General features: G+C 37.9%; 1 protein-coding gene across 2 annotated transcripts in view; it reads left to right on the top strand.

Annotated features, from left to right (window-relative positions):
• GTPBP1 (GTP binding protein 1) overlaps positions 1-24,338 on the top strand; it is a 25,200-nt gene extending 862 nt beyond the window's left edge. The window contains exons 2-12 of one of the 2 annotated variants that reach the window (XM_072421090.1): positions 4,203-4,314; positions 11,482-11,662; positions 12,493-12,841; positions 14,016-14,139; positions 16,919-17,033; positions 17,236-17,380; positions 17,500-17,682; positions 19,008-19,143; positions 20,639-20,817; positions 22,100-22,282; positions 23,755-24,338. In XM_072421090.1, coding sequence (XP_072277191.1) covers positions 4,203-4,314; positions 11,482-11,662; positions 12,493-12,841; positions 14,016-14,139; positions 16,919-17,033; positions 17,236-17,380; positions 17,500-17,682; positions 19,008-19,143; positions 20,639-20,817; positions 22,100-22,282; positions 23,755-23,847 — 1,800 coding nt within the window. In that variant the 3' untranslated portion in view covers positions 23,848-24,338. Of the gene's footprint in view, positions 1-4,202; positions 4,315-11,481; positions 11,663-12,492; positions 12,842-14,015; positions 14,140-16,918; positions 17,034-17,235; positions 17,381-17,499; positions 17,683-19,007; positions 19,144-20,638; positions 20,818-22,099; positions 22,283-23,751 lie in introns of both variants that reach the window. The other variant, XM_072421088.1, reaches the window with a different exon arrangement.
• Positions 24,339-24,750: the final 412 nt, after the last annotated feature.

Raw genomic sequence — 24,750 nt, 5'->3', positions numbered from 1 at the left:
TTAACCCCTTGCTGGCTGCATGGTACAGCTGGCATGGCATTAACCCCTTCCTGGCTCCTAAATTCCTTTCCACAAAATGTAATCATATCAATTAACCTTTAGGACAGGTAATTACTCTTGACATTCCAAAAATACTCTTTGACACTGTTCAGGATATTACTATTCATTACTCTTCTGTCACTGTTATTACCCTAGATTGTATCCAGTATTTGCTTTCACAAGCGTGCCTATGTACCTGGTAATGAAATCCAACCAATGTGAGCTGTAAAGCCTCCCTACCCAAATTTGCATATATGTAAATTAATTCGGCATCATCAATGGACAGAGTCTGAATTACATGCAGTCATGCTACATGCATGATAATTGCTAGGTTATTGTTGATTGCAATGCTGAATGCTATTTGTAATTTTTCCATTTGATGGGTTGTCAAACATTTGCTAATTGGTGTAATTGCACATGGCACCAATGCTTTGTGAGCTTTGCAAAGCTGATGACTTTAAAATGGCCATAGCACAGTGTTGTGTGAATGGATTGTTCTTAGCTTGCATTATGCCACACATGAATGAATTGATGGGCACAATGAGGCCGCTTGCTGCTGTTTTTAATGATGGAGATCACCTTTTCAGTGTGTGGATGGATTGCAGTCACTATAGGCTGGGGATCTGTCGCTGAATGCCAGCAATGCTTGTGGACGCTGCTCATTGAGTTCAAACTTCCTAGCAACATAGTTATGTGAAGTTTGTGCTTTCTGATGAAATGTGTTTGCAATAGAATAATATTTGTGGGTGGAGTGCAGTCCACTTTATGACATCTCTAAAGAAACCTTATTGTCCTGATTGTTCTATTTATATCCTGACAGGAATAATATGAGTTGGGGTTGTACATCCTAAAACTGTAATACGTTGAATTTGTATTCCTTGGATTATATATCCTTTCATGTAAATCCAGATTGTTTTGTTAATAACAGAGTTTGAAGTTAAAGATGTCCTCACCTTCATGTTTCACCTATGAGAGTTTAAATGAAGAAGAGAGAAAGAGAGGTTTCTTGGCTAAATATCCAGCGTCAACATATACATATTTCAAAAGGCTTTTTGTCCACGTCAGATGTTCACATCATGGGTTGTGGATAGCAAAGTTAAGCATTAAAAATAACTAGCCTATTGTTGGTGCAACGTCTAGTAACCCGACGCGTTTCACCTTTCTAAGCTTCTTCAGGGGTATGCACGAGGCGTAGATTATTTATAAGAGAGAACTCATAATTGGAATGTGCACATATGTTGCCTGTCCACTTTTTTGAAAATATACGCTGGATATTTAGCAAAGAAATCTTCTCCCTTTATTTAAACTCTCATCTTTTAAGGAGTGGCTATTAAATACCTTGATAACAACTATTGAGACACTAGGAGATCACTAGCATCACTTTTGCTGATGTTTCACCTACTCATTTTGGGCCTGATTTATTAAACTCTATTAGACTGGAGGAAATGGGCCCTTCCAGGTGCTCCCATGATACTCCCATGGTTGTAAGGAAGAAAAAGGAGGTTTTATAGTGAAAAATGTTAATGTATGTGTATTTCCGCATACAAATAAAAGAATCTATAAGCAAAACCGTGTGAGATTTGTCAAGCAACAAAGTGTGCATAACTTTTGTGAGATATCAAAAATCAACTATTGCTATTTGTATAACAACAAAAAAAATACTTAAAACATTGTGTTATAAGAACATAGTTCACTGGTCAACTGGCTTGTTGTTGGTTCACAATTGTGTGTGTGGAGAACAGAAGGCATGGTATAGCTAGACATCAAATTCCTACCAAAAGACAAGAGTAGTAATTAGTTTAAACCGAAGAGGTCTCATACTAACGCGTTTCGCTTCTAAGGCTTCCTGAGGGGTATTAGGGAGACCAAACATTAACATAGTACTTGGTCATTGGCAATAAAGGTTAACATAAAAGGAAGTGTTGATGTGTTATAATGTATACGTCTACCTTTTAGTGACAGTAAAAGATTCAAAATAAGTAGCATCGTTTAATGAGGTTGAATAAACACTTAGAGTATTGTAAAGTGTAATTAGAAGCAAAAAATATAAAGTAAAAGGTATGTTCAGACTATTGTGTATGGATGTATAGGTATTGGAGAGGTAATCCCCTTTTGGGGTAGATTAAGATGTTTAGCCTGGGTATTGGAGAAGCCTCAGAAAGGTCCAAACAATAGAGTTCGCTAAGTAACCAAGTCTGAGAGAATTGAAAGTATTATAACTAATGGAAATATTCTAGAGATAATGTTTTCTCTGTAATAAGAGTGAAAATAGCGATCAATTGCACTCTGCAAGAGTAGCTCAGATGGTGAACCTTAAAGGAAAGGGGAACAAAGGGTGAATATAAAGGTAACAAACATTTTTATGTGGGGAGACTTACACTCACTTCTGTTTTGTATTCTCCAGGACAGAAATGGAAAACGCATTGCCCCACTGAAATGCTGAGAGCAAATAATACATTGTAGAGATTAACACTTTAATAATGAAGAGAAGCAGACTTGGTTGGCTCCCCACCCTACCCCCATGGACCAGTTGTTCCTCTTTGCCTAGCTGACTTCTCATTCTTTATATTTGAGGACTTATTTACTGCCACCTGACAAGGGGCGGCTGCTGCTCAATATTCAGAAGTTTGTGATTTGAGATCATAATGGGCAGTCTGGGCTCAATGAGGGTTTCTGATGAAATGTGTTTGCAATATTCATGTGTGGAGTTCAGTCCACATTCCACTTTATGACATCTCTAAAGGAACTTTATTGTTGTCAATGTTTGTGTGTTCTATATATATCCTGATAGGGATAACATGAGTCAGGCTTGGTCATTCTGACACTACCTGTCTAAACATGTCTACCACAGAGTACAGTGTCAGGGGCTGATTGATGTTATAGTTCCCTGACTGTTGGGAAAAGCTTCTAGTGCTGCTTGTGGGGTTTTAGGTTGTCACCCTTGCTTTCTGACTTGGTGACAATAAAGTGAAACTTTACCTGTGTACTTAGTGACCATTGTAAACACGGGAAACCTGTTCTGATGACTGCTGCATGAATGAGAAGTTTCCTTTTTTATTGGAGACCTTTTTTCTCTGTTCTGTTTCAGGAAAGGGAAAATGAAACTCCCTCGTAGGGCAAAGACAGAATAAAAAAAAAACTGATGAGTCTTCTCCTATCTCTCTTTTTATTCAGAACTGATGTTATGTTTTTGGTACGTTTTAATGTTCATCAACTGTTTATACTTTCCTTTCCTCCACCTGCTGTTGGGTGGTACTAATCTGCCTGGTGATTTTCTGCTGTGCCCACAACCCTGGTTGTGGATGGGCAATGCTTGGAGAGCTGCACCCTCTGTTTCTGGTGCCCCCGGCTGCGTCATGTCCGTGCTGGCCCCCGCCATCACATGGGCACAGCTTGTTTTCTTGCTCCAAGGCAATGCATGCGGCAGCATATTTGCAATAGGTCTATAGGGCGCTGTAACAGTTCTACCATAATGCTTGCATTTTAGCAAGTGTTACCTATATAAAAGGAAAGACATTGTGGTGCTGCAGGGAAGTAACAGATCAGCCATAAAATTCTCTTATGCCAATTGATCCAGTGGATGTTAAATCATGTTGTGGTTAGACTGGAGATGGCTTAGAACCCCTGACAGGTTTCTGTGGCCATATGAACTTTTAAAAAAAAAAAAAAGCTATTTCGCTAGCTTTACCATTTTTGTTGGAATTTGTGACTTCATGATTATGTACAATAATTCTCCATGCCTTATACAGTTTATTCATTTATTTGTATGAAACTTTATAGTGATTCCATGTCTGCATTTGTGACAAGTCACCTGGCATTGAGAAATAAGGTAATCTGTGGTACACCGCATGTTTTTAGGACATTCTTCTGCATAAAAACTCCTTTCCCAAGGATATAAATGCACAATAATTATTCATCAACTGGTCAATAAAATTGTAGACGCTGAGCATTCTTGGGTTTAATAGCAGAAATGGGTTTTATGGATAACTAAGTGCTGGGCTTTTATGCTGAATTGTCCATCCTAGGCGAATAGCTGAGACATCATCCAGTCCATTGTTGCCACAGATTAATTCTTTATTTCTTAGACTAATGCAGATATCACCATGCAGTCTTCAATAAACTTCAAGCTGTATCATTTACTATATCCTTTTTTTCCCTTGTAGCATGTCTTGGTAAGTCCGAGCGCCGAGCAGTATGACAGCCTTTTACATCAGCTACGGGATCGGATGGACGAAGGAAGAGGGGAGACCATATATGTTATTGGTCAAGGATCTGGTATGTTATTTACCTGGATATAACCTGAATCAAGAAACAAATTTTATTGATGTATGTTGTGTAGTTCATTGAGATGACAAAATGTCTTCAAAAGGCTCAATGGAATCCAAAATAATTAACCTATTGGTTGGATTCAAAATCACACTGAAAATCAGAGAGAAAACAAAACTGAAATCATGGAATGATCGAACGTGTGTGAATTTCATCACAATGTGGCGCAGTATTTTGTATAGCCCCCACATACCTGTATGCACTCCCAACAACATCATGGCATTCATCCGAGATGGGGGGATGGTACCCTGGAATATAGTCTGAAAGACCTTGATCAATGTATGAGTTCCCAGTCAGTCTTTTACCACTTTGTAATGTCGGATGTACTGTGACATAGTGACCTCGAAGATCTCTGTATTCAGGCTTGGGAAAACGTGTGTGCCAGTCAATGGTTTCAATGTATTTATCATTCAGTAATTGCCTACACATTGTGACCACAAGGTCAGGTATTGTCCTGAAGCAGGAGGCACTCATCCTAGTACCTAACAGTAGTCAGGCTACCATTGGAGGTCTATTTGGTCCTCCAAAGATATACCCCCAATAGACCATTATTGTCCCACTGAAGTATCTTTACATTGTATCTTTTCCACACAAGTTTTTGGAAACAGAACTGACAAGCTGTGAGCTGTCACCACGGCTTGTTCACATACACAGTGAGGAGTATTTTCTGCTTCCACATGGCAGGAAAGCACAGCCTCACCAGAGCTTTCCCGGTGACCGTTTCATAGAGAATTACTAGGAGTGGCAGTAAGTGGTACTAGCACTGCTCACTGCCATCATCTGTATAATTTGCAAAAAACATCGCTGTGCTGCACTCCGCCGGTGGGCATCACTAGAAAAAACAACTATTTTTGACTTGATTTATGAAGCAATCATCATCATGGGTGGGTGGGGGCTTGTCACAATCTAAAGTTCACATCAGTCATTATTTGCTTCCCCCAGAAGGACCTGGCATGACCTGTATGCTGTAAAAGGCTTGGTACACATTCGTGGGTTTTGCAAGCAACTTTTTTGGTGGAAGTCAGCAATGTTTGTGCATGTTTCTTTTGAGATACTGCATGCAACTTTCAAGAGCATTTTGCTGCCCCAGCCATTTTCCCTATTCTTAAATTTGACTCGCTTGTCACAGCTATGTAAGCATTTTTATGTGTTTGCAAATGGTTTTCATTTAAAACCAAACAAAAAAAGAAACATTTATTCTGATAATGTCAACCAAGTCAAAACTATTACACTACATTGATTGCGCTACAAGTATATACAGACTTTAAAAAAGACACTGGGAAGTTGAATTACAAGGCACTGGATAATTGGGACATAATTTAAAAGCGATGTTAAAAGGGGACATAGTATAGGAGCAGACATTAGAAAGTTGTAACAAAGTATTAGGGGCTAGTACGAAGTCAGAACCATTATGTTAGGTTTCTGGATACCTTGGTATATTGCCCTGCTGACTCTTTCGACCACCCGACTTTAACTCCCCACCCAGCTGTCTTGCAGAAAGTGAGTTAAATGGCACTGGATTCCTTACAAGCTGACCTAAGCTCTATGAAATGATTGATACTGAAACATTTTCTCTTTTTAATCATTTAGCAGCTTTTGTATTCTGCATAGATTGTGACCAATTTAGAACAAACATAAGCTGCATTCCCTGTCATTTTTAATGTAGTGGTCCATGGTCATTATCTGCTCAGCCCGCTTTGCCCATCTTCATATATACCATATAGTGGCTTTTGCTTGCCTCCTAAAATATTCTTCAGTAACAACTCCCAATTTTCATGTGTTTTAATCTCGCCCACTTAGTGACATACTGCCATAGCTCATTTATAGCCCGTTTGTTACTGTGATTCAGGGGAAAGGCTATGTCGCCATTCGCATAACACAGGCTGTTCCCTATCTGCAATACCTGTAGTATTGCTATTATTTGTTGTACTGTGCACACACTCTTGCGTCAATATTCAACAGACCATTTTACTGGGGAAGGGCTAGGTTGGCCATGAGAGTCCTTCTTTCATGAGAGTAATCTCAGCCACCCCAAGGATATCCACAACACCAAGATTCTTACATTCCTCAAGATCTAGACTTCATACTTCCAATTCACCAACGCAGTGATATAACTTTGTGTATCCCCTGAGGAAGCTTATTGGCGAAACGCGCTGGGGTTGAGACGTTTACATTCATATCTGTAAACCGTCTAGTCGTTCTTGTATAGGTATTAGGCATTACCTCCCTGAAGGATTGAACTGGGACTTGCCTATTTGTGTTGTATGTAACATGCTGTAATGCAATACACAAACATTCGTTTGTTTTACTCACAATTGTGTGATATGATGTGACACTTAAATATTTCCTGACAAACCCCAGTCTATCCTGTCCTCCTTTTTACTTGTGCCGTAAGGTGTGAGCTGACGGCAGACAACTGGAGAGCAGAGGTGGAAATGGGGAATAGCAGCGGGATCAGTCTTTAATCAACTTTACTGCTCTCTAAAGGAGTCCTCCAGAATGGTCTCACCACTAGGTGGTAGAAACTTCATGTAAGATGAAAGATACAGCTGAACAGTATTAGGCAGCAGATTTTAATTATCTTTAATGTTTTATATAAAAACTATTTGTGTATTGCTACACTTGTTGTAATTAGTGGCAGTATGACCTATGACTTGGAGGGGTTGTGTGTATTGTGTAAGAATTGTGACACGGGGAGGGGGATTCTTCTCTATTGGCTTTATATTGCGGTCTCTGCCGGAGACATTCCCTCTCTTTCTGTCCTGGTGGCATTGTCGCCAAAACAGAATTGAGTAATCTCAATGGAATATCAGTGACCTCTCGTGACGTTTTAGCCTCCTTCTGCCCAAAATGTTTGCAACGTCAGACATTTTTTTCACACTTTGAAGCACGTACTATAAGTTTGACAGGCTCTGTCCATCTTTGCTGAATGTAAACATCAGCCATCATCTCTGCACATTCATGAGAGTACTCATTTTCATTTTTAATGGCCTCATTTTTCCATGACTACAAAGTGTCAACTGCATGTCATTTCCACGGGAAGTTACATCTAGGTGCAGGACAATAGGCTGCATTAAGAAGTGGCTTGTTGCTAATACCCAGCATTTTCTCTTTACACTCTGTAGCTATCCAGTACGTTCTGATATCTTCCATGGCAGAGCCGTGTTGGGACTATGTATGGTGGTCAGCATTTCCCTGCATTCTACTCTCATCTCATGTAGCTGGGTATTATTTCCTGTGTCTTTGCTGTACATAGAGCCTGCTTGGCACACACTGCACTGAGGGATCTGTTTACCGTCAGCTTTTGGCTCCCGCCACACTAAAGAGTGCCCGGTGTACTGAATATACCGCTGGTATTTGTAGTTCTAAACCAGGTGAAGTTCCAAGTTGGAACTGCAGGATACCAGGTTTACCAGAAATTATTCACTGATTAATAAATCATGTAAAATTTATTGTATTTTAGTCATTGCAGGAAAAATTAAAAATTGATGTTAAATCCTTCAGCGGGAAATAGTGCTTTATGTAAGCTAACTTTTGGTAAGAGGTGAACAGTTTTGGTGTGTGTAATAATCGGCAAGTACTTTGCAGGCTCCACAGTAGATTTCAGATCGACTGTCTCTCCTTTTCAGCCATTGGTCATTAATGATATAACGTTGTTCAATGGTGGCTGGTTCTTTATGTAGTGACACCCAGTACATGTAGGGATAAAACAAAAAGCCACCTGGAGATTTTTTCTTTCCTGTCGGCCTCATTAAAAAAAGGATATTTTTATTGGTGCATATGTGTCAGAGATTTACATTTTACTTCTAGACTCAAGAATTGAGGAAAAATTTCCTCCACAGAGGTTGGGAACAGCAGGAAACCTGACAGATGTGCTAACACTTCTCTTCTATGTTCAATACTGAACAAAAAAAGACTTGTTGGGGTGTAAGAATGGAAATCTTCATGGTTTACCCCAAAGCTCTGAAATCCTGGTTTGTGTTTGTTTTTAAAATGAGCTTTAGAATACTCGGGCTCTATTTTACAATCTGTGTACAAGAACCCTTATTGCAGGGGTCTCGAACTCAAATACATGGTGGGCCAAAATGAAAAGTTTGGACAAAGTCATGGGCCGACCTTGATACTTGTTAAAAAAATATCTACAATTGAGGAAGGTCGCTAATAAATGTCAGCTGAGGAGAGGGGCATGTATGGGCCCCGATTGACATGTCAGCAGAGAATTCTGGGATTTGTAGTATTGGTGCATGCACTGTCTACCAACGGGCCATCTCATGGAGACATTTGGGATTTTGTCGCAAGCCAAATATAATTACAGTGTGGGCCAGATTTAGCCCGCGGGCCTGAGTTTGGCACCCCAGCCTTATTGTATGCACCTTCTCGTCTTGTGGAGTTGTTTCAGAAAAACGTTTTTTGTTCTTTTTTTTTACTGGAACAAAAGTCAAAATCCCTGAAAATAGCACATTGTAATGCAAAAATAAAAAAACAAACTATTGAGGCACACCAAGTTTACTGTTCTCATGATTCCTGCACGTTCCTGTTTTTTATTTTTGTTCTCAGATTTATTTTTATGATAATTTGCTGTGTCTTGTTTATTCAAAATGCACTGTATGTATGATTTTTGATGTCTCATTCAATAAAACATTATTTATAATGACGTGTGAGGATATTTCCATGATGTTTTCTAACCTGGCTTCCTAAAGTTCTACTTTCTATACTCCCTAAATTTGTTTACAGATCACACTTGTATTTTCTCCTTGTTTTTCTGCTATTCCAGAGCTTGGCCAAAACTCCTATTCTCATAGATGATGTACTAATATTATATGCCATGAAAAAAACATAATTGAACAGAAAGTTTTCATAGAGTATGATGACACACATTCTGTATGAAGGACACGGCATAGAAAAGCTTTTACAGAAGATTTATTATTTAGTTTTTATATTGCGCCAGCATATTACAGCGCCGGTCCATAGTCATGTCACTAACTGTCCCTCAAAGGGGCTTACAATCTAATGTTCTACAAGTATCAAAGATTCACACATTTTGCCTATGGGACCCATATAGAAAAATGTGTGGATCTTTCTGTGAAAAAGGAATGGTAATTGCCCTTACAGTCTCTATGTGGTCTAACTCAAACATTCTTTAGACGCTTGGGTGTATCACTTATGTATGTTTTATTATGAAGAGGGGGGGTAATTTTATTTGGCTTGCTCTAAAAAAAATAATCTGATGGAAAATTTCACCCTTTCCCAGATAACCGTAGTATGCAGAAGTCATGTGCATTTGATAGATTTCTGCATGTAGGTCTAAAAGTGAGTAAAGTTTTAGAGTAACTTTCATCTGTAGTTTGTAATCTTCATAGCCACACAGGGAGACTTGCTGATTTGGTCTTATTTAGGACTTGTGTCTGGTTTTGATAAACACGCATCAACTTCTCTCTTTTCTTGGGCATTCAGTGGTTTAGTTCATTTAACTAACACCTTATTTATCAAATTTTGTTTTCCTCCTTCTATTCCTTTCAGATTTTGAAGCTAGTTTAGTATTAAATTAAGCAAATCATGTACTGTCACCTGTGTATACATTTTTATTTACACATTTTTTTAACCATTACTATGACCATCAAATATACAATGGCGTTTTCATAAAGATAATCAGGACTTTCACAGAACAGTGAATTAAGGGGGTACGTACATATGTGTAACAAAAGTTTCTGCACAGCAATGAGGGCATTCTCTCATTTTTCATATGCCCATATCAGTGTGTGCCCCCAGTAATATGGCTTCACCCACTAATCTCTGGAAGTGGTTTTAATGTAGGCAAGTGAATAGTGTGTGTTTTATTTACTCCAGTCAGAGAAAATAAATATTAGTATGTGCAAGTTGGTGTTTTTTTTATTTTATTTAACTAGACATAAATCTCTTCCAAACCTACAACCTTGTAGCTGGGTGGTAAACCTATTTTTCTCTGTTAGTGTTTCTTCAGGTTTTTCTTCTTCCACCAATTTATGAGCTGATCTCACTTTATTTTCGTGATCCTTTTAGCATATGACACATTTTATGTACTTACGTTTTAAAACATGTTACATAGATTGGGTTGAAAAAAGACATTAATCCATCAAGTACAACCACAAGGGAAATAAACATATCCCAGATATAAAACCCTATAAGACATAGTTGGTCCAAAGGAAGGCAAAAAAACCCCTGGTACAATTTTCTTCCACAAGGGATAATTTTTTTTCTTTTTTTTCCCTGATTCCATGGAGCAATCGGATGTTCCCTGGATCAGCAGTCTCTGTTATCTTTACTTTAAATCCTTAATCCCCAGTTACATTCTGTGCTTCTAGAAATCATCCAGCTTTTTCTTAAAGCAATCTATAGTAGTTGCTGAAACTACTTCCTGAGGGAGCCGATTCCACATTTTCACAGACCTTACAGTGAAGAATCCCTTCCTTATCCGGAGCTTAAACTTCTTTTCCTTCAGACACAAAGAGCGCCCCCTTGTTCTTTGTAATGATCTCAAAGTGAATAATTGGGAAGAGAGTTCTCTATATGGACCATTTATATATTTATACAGGGTGATCATATCCCCCTTATACGTCTCTTCTCAAGGGAGAATAGATTCAGTTCAGCTAATCTCTCCTCATAGCGGAGCTCCTCCATTCCTTTTATTAGTTTAGTTGTCCTTCTCTGCACTCTCTCCAATTCCACAATGTCCTTTTTGTGAACTGGTGCCCAAAACTGGACTGCATATTCCAGATGTGGTCTGACCAATGCTTTGTACAGGGGCAGGATTATGTCTCCATCTCTGCAGTCTATTCCTCTTTTATTACAAGAAAGGACTTTACTAGCTTTAGACATGTATACTAATTATGTAGTGCATCATTTTTTTTATTTTTTTTTTATGCATATCCATATCTGCATGGAATTTAAATCGATCAAATGGCCTACAATGATCTATGTCACAGCTGTTACTTCCCCGGCAGCGTTGTGTAAGTCTTTGGCAAAATGAACCAATAAATCAGACACCTGTTTTAGTATGGAAGCAACAGAAAGATCCAAATAGCACATTAAGAATATTTTCTTATGTTACCTACTATTTTTGATTATTGTGTGTTTTAGACGGTACAGAATATGGACTCAATGAGAGTGATATGGAGGCATCTGTGGCTACAGTGGCCAGCATGGCAGAGCAGATTGGTGCTGATATGATCCTGTTGCGAGAACATCAAGAAGTTGGAGGCAAAGTACGAGACTACCTGGTGCGCAAGCGAGTGGGGGATAATGACTTCTTGGAAGTAAGGTGGGTTTAAAGCTTTGTGTCTGTGTGTTACGTTACATTTTGTATTGGTATTAGGTATTAAATCAGTAGTTTGTAAAATTGTTACATTCAAGCTTGAGAAATGGTTACTATATTCCATTTATCAAAAGGGATCTTAAATCTGCTGTTTGACTAGACAAGTGTCTCCACTATTGTAGAGGGGGAATGGGGTATAAAAAATATTTTTATGAAAGGAAGTGCAGAATGTACGTTAACATCTTTATACATTAAAAACCCTGACTGCAAAGCTCCTCTTGATTACACCAAAAGTAACATAAGTAACGTGGATAATAATGGGAACATATTTCTAAGAAAATACTTTGGGATGTTACAGGATTTGAAAGGACTGGTCACAAAGGCAGGAGTTGGGTAAAGGTTAAAAAGAATACTGTTGTTGGCTCCAGGGTTCTAGGATTGTGTTGGTGACCTGTTCTTTGTGTACCAACTTATTTAAACCCAACCACCATGATATTAAATATAGGGAAATGTTCAAGCTAGTGGGCAATCACAAGCAGTGGTGTCAGCCCTGCCAGAGTGTTTCTGGACTAGACAACCCCCCCCCCAATCACTATAATGTAGGGGAAGGTAAGGCTGATAATACGGCTTGGAATTTTAGCGTAGCAGAAGCAGTGTTTCTATACTGCAGAACCTTGGGACCTCAGATTAGACATTTGGCAGAAACAACATTTTGTAGTTAAAATATTTGAAAGGTTTTTTTGTGTTTTTGTTTGCTTGTTTGCTGTCCTTTTACTTATTTGTATTTTTGTTTCAGTACCCAAAACCAAGTCTGCTGTTCTTGTTTTCTGTTGTAGGGTGGCTGTGGTTGGCAATGTGGAGGCTGGGAAAAGTACACTTCTAGGAGTTCTTACACACGGAGAACTTGACAATGGTCGTGGCTTTGCCAGACAGAAACTGTTCAGGCACAAACATGAGATTGAGTCAGGACGCACCAGTAGTGTGGGCAATGACATCCTAGGCTTTGATAGTCATGGACATGTTGTAAACAAACCAGATAGTCATGGAGGTAGTCTGGAATGGACCAAGATATGTGAAAAATCTTCAAAGATCATTACTTTTATAGACCTTGCCGGTCATGAAAAATATTTAAAAACCACAGTTTTTGGAATGACTGGCCACCTACCAGATTTCTGCATGTTAATGGTAAGATCAAGCTTTTGTGATTTCTGTTGTACATTATAATTGATCTTTAATGACGAAGTGCTGTAATATCTGTATGTGTCGCACCCCCCACATACATTAGGTAATACTCAATCATGTTTTTATTGCTGAAAGGGACAAAAAATGTCCCTTCTGCAATGACTATTCTTACCTGATAGCAATTTGTTAAATGTGGAACTTTTTAAATTCATTACATCCATTCAGCTGGTATACTTCAGCTATTTGTTTTTCAACTCGCTATTGTTTTGGTGTTTTTCATGTTTAGAGTAAACCTGTCATCGTTGCTGGCCCCCTTTGTCATCTGCCCTCATTTATTCAATCTCTCCAAAGCTGGAAAGGATACACTTTCACCAGTGAAGCTAGGTGATCCAGCAAACCTGGAATGGATCTGGTTGGAGCTCTCGTTGGAGCAAATTGTACCGGGGTTTTTTTGCCTTCCTCTGGATCAACTATGTCTATAGGGTTTTATATCTGGGATATGTTTATATCCTCAGGGGGTTGAACTTAATGGCCTTTTTGTCATTTTTTTTTTTTTTCCTGACTTACTATGTAAGACAAACATTTGTGATCATCTCAGGTGAAAATCTAGCATGTGTAAAACTGAATAACTTGTGTACTTTCCCATGGGGCAAAGCACCTCCAGGATGCTTCTCACACGGTCTTTAGATTAACAATGACGCTGCACAAAACCAATTAAACAAAACATATTTAACCATTTAGTTTTATCTTCATCCTGGAAAAGCGGTGCCCTTTCACTGAGATGCCGAAGCTACAAGTCCACTCGTATGTTTAGCCTGGAGCCCCCCTTCCCACACAATTAGTGTCACACAGTCTTGCTTGCTGTAGTGATGAATGTGGTTCTTATGGAAAGCTTTATTTTTTAATTTTTTTTTCCATGTTCTTTAATTGACCTATTATACATTTTCATTGTTCATCAATGGTATACTTAGTCAAATTGCAGAGTGTATAGGTCTTCTTTGGAAAGTAAAGGAAAAAAAATGAATACATTTAAAATAAATGCAGTGGCAATATAAGATCTGGAGCTGCAATATGGTATGTTTTGTGTTTTTAGATTGTCATTATAGAAAACATATTTATTTACTGAAGAGTGTTTGAGAATTCTTATTTTCCTTTATACTCTTCCCCCTATACACAGGTCGGCAGCAATGCTGGAATAGTGGGTATGACCAAAGAACACCTCGGTCTTGCGTTGGCATTAAATGTTCCAGTCTTTGTGGTGGTAACAAAGATTGACATGTGTCCGGCAAATATATTACAAGGTAAAAAGAGATAAATATAAAAATAAATTAGTGTTGCACCTAGAAATATATTTATTTCTATATACACATAGCTGGGTGTTCTATATAGCTGGATGTTAAGAAATTGTAGGTGGGTGGCAGCCCCTGTATTGTGACCCAGCTCTTCAGTAACCACCCAAATACAGTTAGGTGATTACTAAGTGCCCATTGGTACAACCTGCTAAAAAAGACTGGGGGGGGGAATGCTGAATTATATATAATATTTGTAACTAAAATAAAACAAAATGAGGCAAAAAGGTATTGCAGTTTTGGGTTTCACATACTGTATATATTAATATACACCAAGGTACTTTCTGAATACATAAAACCTCCTTTGGCTATAGAAGAATTACATCTAATAGGTTTTATTATAGTAAAATCTTTCTTTGGGGGTCCATATCCCTTCCCGATCCTTACTACTAGGCAGGGATGTCCCCTGTCTCCTCTGTTGTATGCATTAGTCATGGAACACCTAGTTGTGACTCTGCCGCTGAACCCAGATGTCAAGAGGGTACAGATATGGAAAACCCAATACAAGTTGTGCCTATTCGCAGACAACTTTCCCCCATTACTAAAGTTGCGGGCCGGTCTGCAGAGGTTCGGCTCATTGCCTGTCATAGATTGCTAGAATCACAATCAAAATGTACATATTACTTTGGTATATATCTTTCAAACAGTTCTGATATACCTTCCCACCCTATCCACCCCATATTTAAATGAAATACAGCAGCTTTTCCAGACCTTCCTTTAGAAAGCGAGTCACACCATCCAAAACCGCCCCGTTTTTCATTTTAATTTCTCACTAGACCAAAAACTGTAGGCGCAAGGATATCCAATATCTGCACGTATTACCATGCATAGATATTGGTTTGCATAGTAGGTAGGGATAGCAAAGGCTGCTGTCCTCTTGGAAGACACCCTCTTCCTCATAGACCTCCTATCGATCCCTTGGGTAGATCCCCATGTACACTATACTTGTCCACGTCACTGGCTCTAGTTCCTTTGCATATACACATTATTGCTAACCGGATCTAGGGGCACCTATCTAAGCTCTGGATTGGGTTCCCAGTAGTGACCCTATTGTTAATTGCTACTTTCTTATGGCAGCCCGGGCAATCATCCCTAGATTATTGAAGCAGTCAGCAGCTCCCACCATGAGGGGACTGGCTAGAAGTACTCGAGAGTACTCCAGCATATGGAGCAGCTAGTTGCAGAAGACAAATATCAGATGGAAAAATATATAATGACATGGTCGGCCTGGGACTTGTAAAGAATTTCCCCAATTTCTAATGCTTTTCTCATAAACCAGAACAGTGCTGTGTGGATTTGCTTCCTTTCACCCCCCCTTATTAGTTTTACCATTACCCCGTATGGGGTTCAATTGTCACACTATGGAAATGTATGGCCAGGCTCTCACTGAGCAGGTGTTGAGCAAACACTGCAAAACCTTCTCATAGACAGCCAGACAATGACAGAGATCACTGTACTTTCCTAGGGAGGACAACACAGCTGGGTGCCAATCGCTGAGCCTTTCTCTTGTACAGCACCCATTCCTTTCCTATCACTGGAAACTTACAAAAGATAATTGCTTTCCATTAACGACAATCTCGCCTCTGTACGAGGCTTACCAACCACCAGCAAATGGGATTGAGGACTGCCAGGAAACTTTAACCATCTTCCCCCTACCTTGGCAACCTGTCATAGTGTCCTCAGTGGGCTGGGTCAGAAACTTTAAACTCGCCTGCATTTTCCACTCTATCTGAGGCAAAACCTTTAGTATGACTCCTGGTTTACCTTCAGGAAGCCTAGCTATGTTTTTACTACACTAATAGAGGTTGTGACTGCTACTATAACCTCCCGTCAAGCAGGGCTATAGGCTGTTGTAATGTTTTCAGGACAGCACCCTATGTACAGCGGCCCTGCCTGCTGCAAAGAAAAGATTTTATTAGTTTATTTGTAACGGGGGAACCAGGGAAGGCAATATTAATGGGCAGATTAGAATGGTTTTAAACGTTTTAATACCAAGGCCACACAATATCTTTTGTCTTTTTTTTATAGGGATCGATCAAATAATTTTAACATATTTAAAACGCTTGAATTGGTGGCAACCTTGTGAGCTCTTCAACCCTTTACACCATTTTCCCAGAACCTGAACAGTTTAATTTTAATGATTACATTCATTTTTAAAGATTTGTTTTTTTCTCGTAAAAGGCTTTTCTAGGTAATTGCAATCGCTTTAACATGTCAAAGCAATCTACCACCACCAAAAATAATTATTGGTGTTTGTTGTTGACGTTTAACTTTTCAAAGGTTGTTTTGCTGCGATTTGAATCTTTTCAACAATTGATTGAATTTAAATGGCATTTTTGGTTACCAATAATTTTAAAATTTTCATTGATCAGTCCTTGCTGACCTAGTCAACCACACCTTCCTTTTCTTGTTGTTTTTACTCCAAAGTGTAAAACATAATTTTACACTCATCAATGCTTCGTCGACTATTTGTATGGCCATCAAAGGTTTTTTGGTCCTTATAATTTAAACAGGTGTCAATTAAAGTGGTGTGTGTGTGTGTGTGTGTTTGTTTTTCATTTTTTTACATAGAAATGCCCAGCAGCTTAGTGACATGCCTATGAATGATTTATTAAAGAAAAAAGAAGAATTTTACCCAGATCTAGAAAGTAAATTAAGGGTGTTGGTACAGAGACAGCAAATAATTCAATACAATATGAAAACATACAACAAAAAACCTTTTCTTTTTCAGAAACACTTAAACTGCTGCAGAGGCTGCTTAAATCTCCTGGCTGTAGGAAGATTCCAGTCTTGGTACAAAACAAAGATGATGTTATTGTAACAGCTTCCAACTTCAGCTCAGAAAGGTATGTGTCCTATTTAGTAAGTTTTAATAGTGCGTATGTGTGGGTTTTTTTTTTTTTTTTTTTTTTTTTTTTGTAGTAGTGACTGAATGAAGGCTTCTTTAGGTAGCTTGTGAACAATAAAAAAGCCATACAGAATATGATGTATAAGGCATCTCCTTACTGTGTTCTGTTGTAAACTTTCGGTTTTGCAAACTTTTCTTAGGATGTGTCCGATCTTTCAAATCTCAAATGTAACGGGGGAAAACATGGATCTGCTCAAAATGTTCCTTAACTTGCTGTCTCCACGATGCAGTTCAAGGGAAGAAGAACCTGCAGAGTTCCAAATTGATGATACCTACTCAGTGCCAGTAAGTTTTTATAAAGAATAGAGATAGTTATTCAAAACCCAAATGTGTATGTGTGTGTGTATATGTATATATATTATATTTATGGGACATGTTATATAAATGTTTTTTCTTTTTTACAGGGAGTGGGCACAGTAGTTTCAGGAACCACCTTAAGAGGACTCATAAAGTTAAATGATCTACTCCTGCTAGGACCTGATCCTCTTGGCAACTTCATGTCTATTGCAGTCAAGTCCATACATCGCAAACGCATGCCTGTCAAAGAAGTACGAGGTGGCCAGACGGCATCCTTTGCTCTGAAGAAGGTACAGAAGAAGCTTAATGTCAGAATATACATTACCACCACACTACAATGTTATTCAGATCTGCTCTCTATCTCTGTTTTTAATATTACATTGAGTTCGAGTTTACCTTAATTTAATCAAAGACAAAACGTATTTATTTTCTAGTTTAGTAAGATTATAAAGCATAACTCATGACCACTTTTTATTTTTCCTTAACTGTTAGAGGCTTGAGAATGCTTCTCTTAAGGTTTTTTCACGTTCCCCATGACAAATGTCATCACAAAAGTAAGGCATGAACAGTAAAACATCAAAGTGAACTCTTCCATTATAGAACTCTTCCATTATAGAATGCCTAATCATTACTAGTTCTGAAACCTTTCCAACAGCACCCAGTCTTTTTTTCTGTGTTTGTGCTGGAGTCAAACTTTAAGGGAAGTCTGTAAATTTGTGTTTACATTTGGCATATGCATTTTACTAACTTACTATCTTCATATTGGGCTGTGGGGATCTAAAAATGCTAAATTGAGATAATAAACACATACATGGTTGTGATCTCTGCCTCGTCATGCACTCTTAGTTAAAAGTAGGCAAACATTTATAATTCAACTGAAAGTTCTTAGTCCTTGTACATACAGGGGTATGGTTAGCTTATATTTAATTGACTTCCCTTTATATTGCAGATTTATAAACTTATTGTGAAATGTATTGTGTTTTTTTTTTTTAAGTGGATATCATATCCTCCATGTGATCTATATCAGCAACCCTTTGCAACCAATGTACTACCGTCGGAGGGGCAGTATTCTTCCATAAGGCTGGGATTGCATTGAGAAGTTGTCTCAGGAGAGAGTTGCTATAGCACCTGCGGGACACGTCCGAAACATGAAGAAGGAAGTGCCAGGGCTGGATTGCCCCTTATATCCACTTCTGTAAGCTTTAAGATAATAATAGCTAGCGACCAAAATGTATTGTTTACTAAACGCTGATGCTTGTAGTGGAAGCAGAAATGGGTTTTTAATATAAATGAGCCCCTGGGTACTTTTGATCAATTACCTGGCTTGCCATATGGTCTGGATAGGATGTAGTGGCGGTTACTGTAGTTCTATACATGCTCTGAAAACACTTTTTTTGCCCAATAAATCTTTTACTTTTAACGGTTAGGGTTTCTACATTGTAGAACCCAGATTATGGTGAGCTTGTAACTACCCTTTACATGCATGTAGTTTCTATTGCTCATTTATTTTGTGTGTGGGTTTTGGAGGACAGTGCTAGTAAGCTTTGCTCTTTTTATGTTTCGAGTTTGAATTAATGGTCTTTTAGCTTTACTGTGGTGTTTGTTTGCTCTACAGATCAAGCGATCCTCTATCAGAAAGGGCATGGTAATGGTTTCACCCCGCCTTAACCCACAAGCATCTTGGGAGTTTGAAGCTGAGATCTTGGTTCTGCATCATCCTACAACTATCAGCCCACGATACCAGGCGATGGGTAGCTATGAGTTATTTATTTTCTGAGTGTTGTGAATTATCAAATGTTTTATCACTCTAATATTTTATGAACAGTACTTCACATCAGGTTAATACATAAATTTAGTTTTGAATAAGTTTCTGCCCAATTTCCTGTGTTGGTAAAGTCAGGGACATAGGCAGCCGGAAATACATTAGAAAAATGCTGCTTTTCACTTCCACATGTCATGCTTTATATTTTTGTCACAATGTAAGATCAGTTTTCTTTATGATCTGTTGCATTTAAGGCCTTGAAGACTGTACTCTTGTATACTGTACTCTGGTTAGTTCTGCCTTTAAGAATAGTATTCTGCCACTATTCAGCTGACAAGAAACTTATCTAAGAAAACACTTAGGTTTATTAGAATCTGCAAAGTCTCATCTACGTCAGACTTGTCCTTATTTTCGAATCTATGACTAAAGTCTTCCAACCGGAAAGACAAATTCCATAATTTCCATTGCAAACCCTTGGTGTTATCACTTGATTACTAATAAAGCTATGATCTTTAAGCACTAATCTATAGAATATTGGGAAATTATCACTGTTACCTCCTGGAAGCCATTTATTGTAAAGTTACCACATTTTTGTTCAAATTCTCAAATTGTTGACACGCCTTCCAAACCCTCTAGGAATTGGCTCTGTTCCCAGCCTAAGCATTTAGTAGTTTTGCAATGGGGTCTTTTTTTGTTTAATCTTCATTCTTACTAAGAACTCCTACCAAGTAAGAACCTCACCTTTTCACCCAGAAGTAGTTTCAGGAATTTCTTAAACATCTAAGACTTGCTTTTTTCATAACTCTTTGGGCTGTCTTTTCTGATTGCTGTGTTTGTTATGTATTGGGTAGTGTACAGTATTCTATTTACTATGTTCAACAAGAACAAAATGTTTGTAAACCACACCTTCTAGTGAAATAAATTCACTAAATTGTTTTAAATAACACTTTTCTGTATCAGGTGCAACCAGTGGTTTAGTATTGCTCCCATTCTACATTCTTCTGGTACCTATTCTTTTTGATTTTAGGACATCTGCTGAGAGTTTTTATTATGTGGTATTAGAGAAAAATAGAATGGAAATGGAAAAACGGAATGTACTTGCCATACATTAATTTTCTGTAAATCACATATTGGAACACAGAGCTTCCCAAATTCTAAAATTTTTACTTCATCTTCTAAAAATTGTCTTGGCTAGTAAAATGTTACCTAAACAAAAATTAGGATATGTATCAATTTAAAAAAATTACCTCTACTATAAAGCATTGTCTGCGTTTTCTTATGTGTGTTTTTGTTTTGTTTTTTGTTTTGTTTTTTTTACAAACAAAAGTCTTATATTTGTAAATTCTATTTTAAATCAAGATGTTATTAAAACTAAACACCCTTAGAACACACTATATAACAGCAGCTACAACTGTAGATGCACAATGGTGTGTGTTTTTATTATTGTTTTTGAAGTGAATGATGGAATTTTGTCTTTGTTCCAGTGCATTGCGGCAGTATCCGTCAAACAGCCACCATCCTGAGCATGAGCCGTGACTGCTTGCGGACTGGAGATAAAGCTACAGTTCACTTCAGATTCATCAAAACACCCGAATACCTGCACATAGATCAGCGGCTTGTATTCCGAGAGGGGCGAACCAAAGCTGTGGGCACAATAACAAAGGTATTTTCTTGAGACCTTGTATAGGATGTGTTTCTTTTTATTTTTTTTTATTTTTTTTTTTTTATTCTAAATAGTCCTAAGAAGAAACCCATTTCCCCCTCCCATATGCTGTTGTAAGGTAGCCACCCATGCCTCTTGGATAACTTATTCCAGTATAGCCAATAGGTGTGGAGATGTAATGCAGGAGGACTGTTTTATAAAAATGTTTGTTTTTATTGTGTTGAGGATTCTGGTAAGGATTAGAACCTCTGATTAGTGGTTATGAAGGGATTATCAACTAGATTAGATCAGTTTGTTCTGACTGACAGTCATTTTAAATCAGGAATTTTAAATAATTTTTCATGGGCGCATTACTACAGTAAAAGACATATGTATGTTTATGTTGCTATGTATTTAAAAGTTGGCCATGTACTACTGAGTTTGATAAAGAACCACATAGAGGAGTTTCTGCTAGAAAATAATATTATAAGTGATAGTCAGCATTGCTTCAGGAAAGACAGAAGTTGTCAAACAAATTTACTTTCTTTTTATGAGGAATAAACAGGTAGACAGTGGAATAGCCGTTGATATAGTGTACTTGGACTTTTCTAAAGCATTTAAAACTGTACCCCACAGATGATTAAAATGCAAGTTAGGGTCGATAGGTTTAGAAAAGTCAATCTGTAAATGGATAGAGAACTGGCTTAAAGATCGCATTCAGAGAGTTATAATTATTGATTCATACTCTGAATGGTCTAAGGTAACAACCGCATGCAATGCCAAGCTGCAATATATAAAGCTAGTAAAGTACTTTCTTGTAATAAAAGAAGAATAGACTGCAGAGATGGAGACATAATCCTGCCCCTGTACATAGCATTGGTCAGACCACATCTGGAATATGCCGTCCAGCTTTGGGCACCAGTTCACAAAAAGGACATTGTGGAATTGGAGAGAGTGCAGAGAAGGCAACTAAACTAATAAAAGGAATGGAGGAGCTCAGCTATGCGGAGAGATTACCTGAACTAAACCTATTCCCCCTTGAGAAGAGACGTATAAGAGGGATATGATCACCCTGTATAAATATATAAATGGTCCATATAGAGAACGCTCTTCCCCATTATTCACTGTAAGATCATTACAAAGAACAAGTCCTAATTAAGTTAATCAGTAAACAGTGAATCGCTTTTTTATTTTGATTTTGGCATTTAAACCTTCTAACAAAATGGCAAAAAGGGAAAATAATGTATTTGACGTTCCTGTATTTTGCAAAGTAATAAATACATATCTGTACCCTTCTATCTAGTTGCTACAAAGCACAAACAACTTGCCAATGAACTCGAAACCACAGCAAGTAAAGATGCAGTCCACCAAAAAGAGTCCGCTTGGAAAAAAGGATGAAGCAAGCCCAGGGACGGCAGCAGTGGAGGAGGTTCCCCCAGCAGCCAATGTTGGAGCAACATCTGGTGCAACAGGGTTGCAAGCACAGGTATGAATAGTTTAGTTTAGAGTGCAACAATCAAACAGCTTACTTCAGCAAGAAGTATTACCCTATCATATATACAGGTTATAACTTTAAATATTTGGCGGCACTTGGAACAAAAAGGGGACAGGTGAGTGTAAAAAAAACAAAACAAAACTTGTGATCAGGCAGGTAAGGCTTTTGTTTTCCCAGACGTGAAATAGTCTGTCTCCTCCACAGTAAATTTTTTTTTTTTTTTTTTTTTACCATAAGAGTCGCATCACCTGCTTTTTTCTTCTTTTTCTTGTGAAGCACTGCATAACTTCAATGGATACACACCACAGCACAACATTTATAAACGAGAAAAGCCTTGATTTTCTTAGCTCAATAGAAATAGCAAATAAAGAATCTGCTTGCTATCTGCTATATCTTGTTTATGCATAAAACATCAGGGAATCAAATGAAAGATGGAGGTTTTTTTTAATCTTCAATTAACCTAATCACTTTTGAACTATTCGCCTAATATTTTAGTCATATTACCTGCCACTGGTATAGTAATGAGCCCACTGAGTTTGTCACTTTGCCTAGGTTTTTTTTTTTTTTTTTTAAATGGCTGATGACAGTCATTATTTTTGTGCACATCTTGGTAACCATACCGTGTGTGTCACTGGATAATTAAAGTTTGCATTTACCTTTTTTGTCTTGTTTAATAACTAATATTAAAACATCCGCCTACAATTGTGCTAAAGCTTATTCGGGGCATGCTGCAGGTCAGCTAGTCAAACTGCAGCTTTAAAAGATAACTTCGCCCTGCAAATATTGCCTGAAAATGGAAGGCAGAGACAGCAAAGCAGTAGACCTCATATTGCTTGTTTCCCCAACAACTCATTCCCCAATATTTATTATAGTATTATGATTGACATTCCTTATTATGGTTTTTACATTGTAATGTCAGAGCCTCAAGTAAGAGAAAACTGAATAGCATAGCGGTGGCATTATCAAAATTATCATTTTCTGGGACTAGCAGTCAGAGACACACGATCTTAGATCTCACACGGAACATATAGGTATGCCACTGAAACATAGGAGTGCTCAAGCACATAGACCTGTCAGCATATGTATTTTTAGAAAGATTCTCAATGTTTCATAAAAGGTGGCAAATCTTCACTTTGAACTTTTCTATTCCGCTTTAAGGATGGGCAGTCCACTTTGGCCGGCTGATAGTTATCTGCCTCATTAATGACAATTCTAACTTGTCAGCACATCAGACACAAACCCTATAGTCTTTGCCAGATAAGGCTATTCGAAAGGAAAACAATTGCCATTCATGTTAAAGCGTTTTGCAATTTTACAGTAGCAGTCTTGCTTTAAGTGTAGAACCACTGTCATAAAATAACTAAAGAAAAGCCTTCCTTTGTACTAGGAATAACCCAGCCTTACGATACAAACTGTGCAACTAGAGAGATGTTTATATATTTTTTCTTCTTTTTCTTCAGCAGCCAAAAACTGGGGGAGGTGGAAGACGACGTGGTGGACAAAGGCATAAAGTAAAATCCCAAGGGGCCTGTGCGGCCCCAGCAGGAGGTTGCTGAACTTGACTGCTCAATTCTTGTGTCCCTCCAAAGCCTTGAACATGCCCTCACCACTGTTTTCTGGAGAGAAGCAGCACACTCCCAGCTGTCCTACAGTTCTTGTGTACATCAGCACCATCAAAATACATTGCTTTACGTTCAACTATGATGACCATTGATAAGTCATTGTGGCTTTGAATCTCTCTATAAAGACAAAGAATGAAGTACATCCATGGCAGGATTGTAACTTTAATTTACAAGGTCCTATTTTGAGATGCCATGCCAACAATTTATTGCCCACGATCTTACAGAATTAGTGATGGAAGACTATTCTTATATCATGTATATTGCTCTTTTTTAGGTAGAAGGTAAACACTTCAGTGTTACATTTCCAGAAAAGAGACTTTCACCATGCTATTTAAGAAAAATTTTTGACTTTTTAATTTTATTTTAAAGAATATTTTACTTTACATAATGTGTAGTTTTGTACTGTTATGGAATTGTACATTACCTATTTTGTTTCCATTTCAGTGTATTTTTTTTTTCCTTCTGGTAAAGGCCACTTTTTAAGATCTTTAATTTTAATATAATGATATCTAGGGGTTTACATTTATGCTCTTGAGTGAATTTTTAATGATACATTGTATATCCTAAGATGGCAGCTTATTTCTCTCTGGCATATTACAGATATCTCCTCTAAAGTAGCATTAGAGTCCCAATGTTAAATGCGCAATATTCTCTTAAAAATGACTTGAACAAACTGTATGTAAGGTAGCGCAGCAGTTACATCTTGGGTGCAATATCCCATATGGTTTTCACTCCTGCACACTACTTAATTGCAGTGATCAGTCTTGTCTGACACAATCTAGCCAAATATAATTTTGTTGTGTTAGCAGGACTCGTCTGTTTGGGGGGGAATTTAAA

This window comes from Pyxicephalus adspersus, chromosome 8 (assembly GCF_032062135.1).
Source record: "Pyxicephalus adspersus chromosome 8, UCB_Pads_2.0, whole genome shotgun sequence".
NCBI lineage: Eukaryota > Metazoa > Chordata > Amphibia > Anura > Pyxicephalidae > Pyxicephalus > Pyxicephalus adspersus.
Note: the sequence above shows the minus strand (reverse complement) of the source record. Positions and strands in the feature narration are given on the sequence as shown.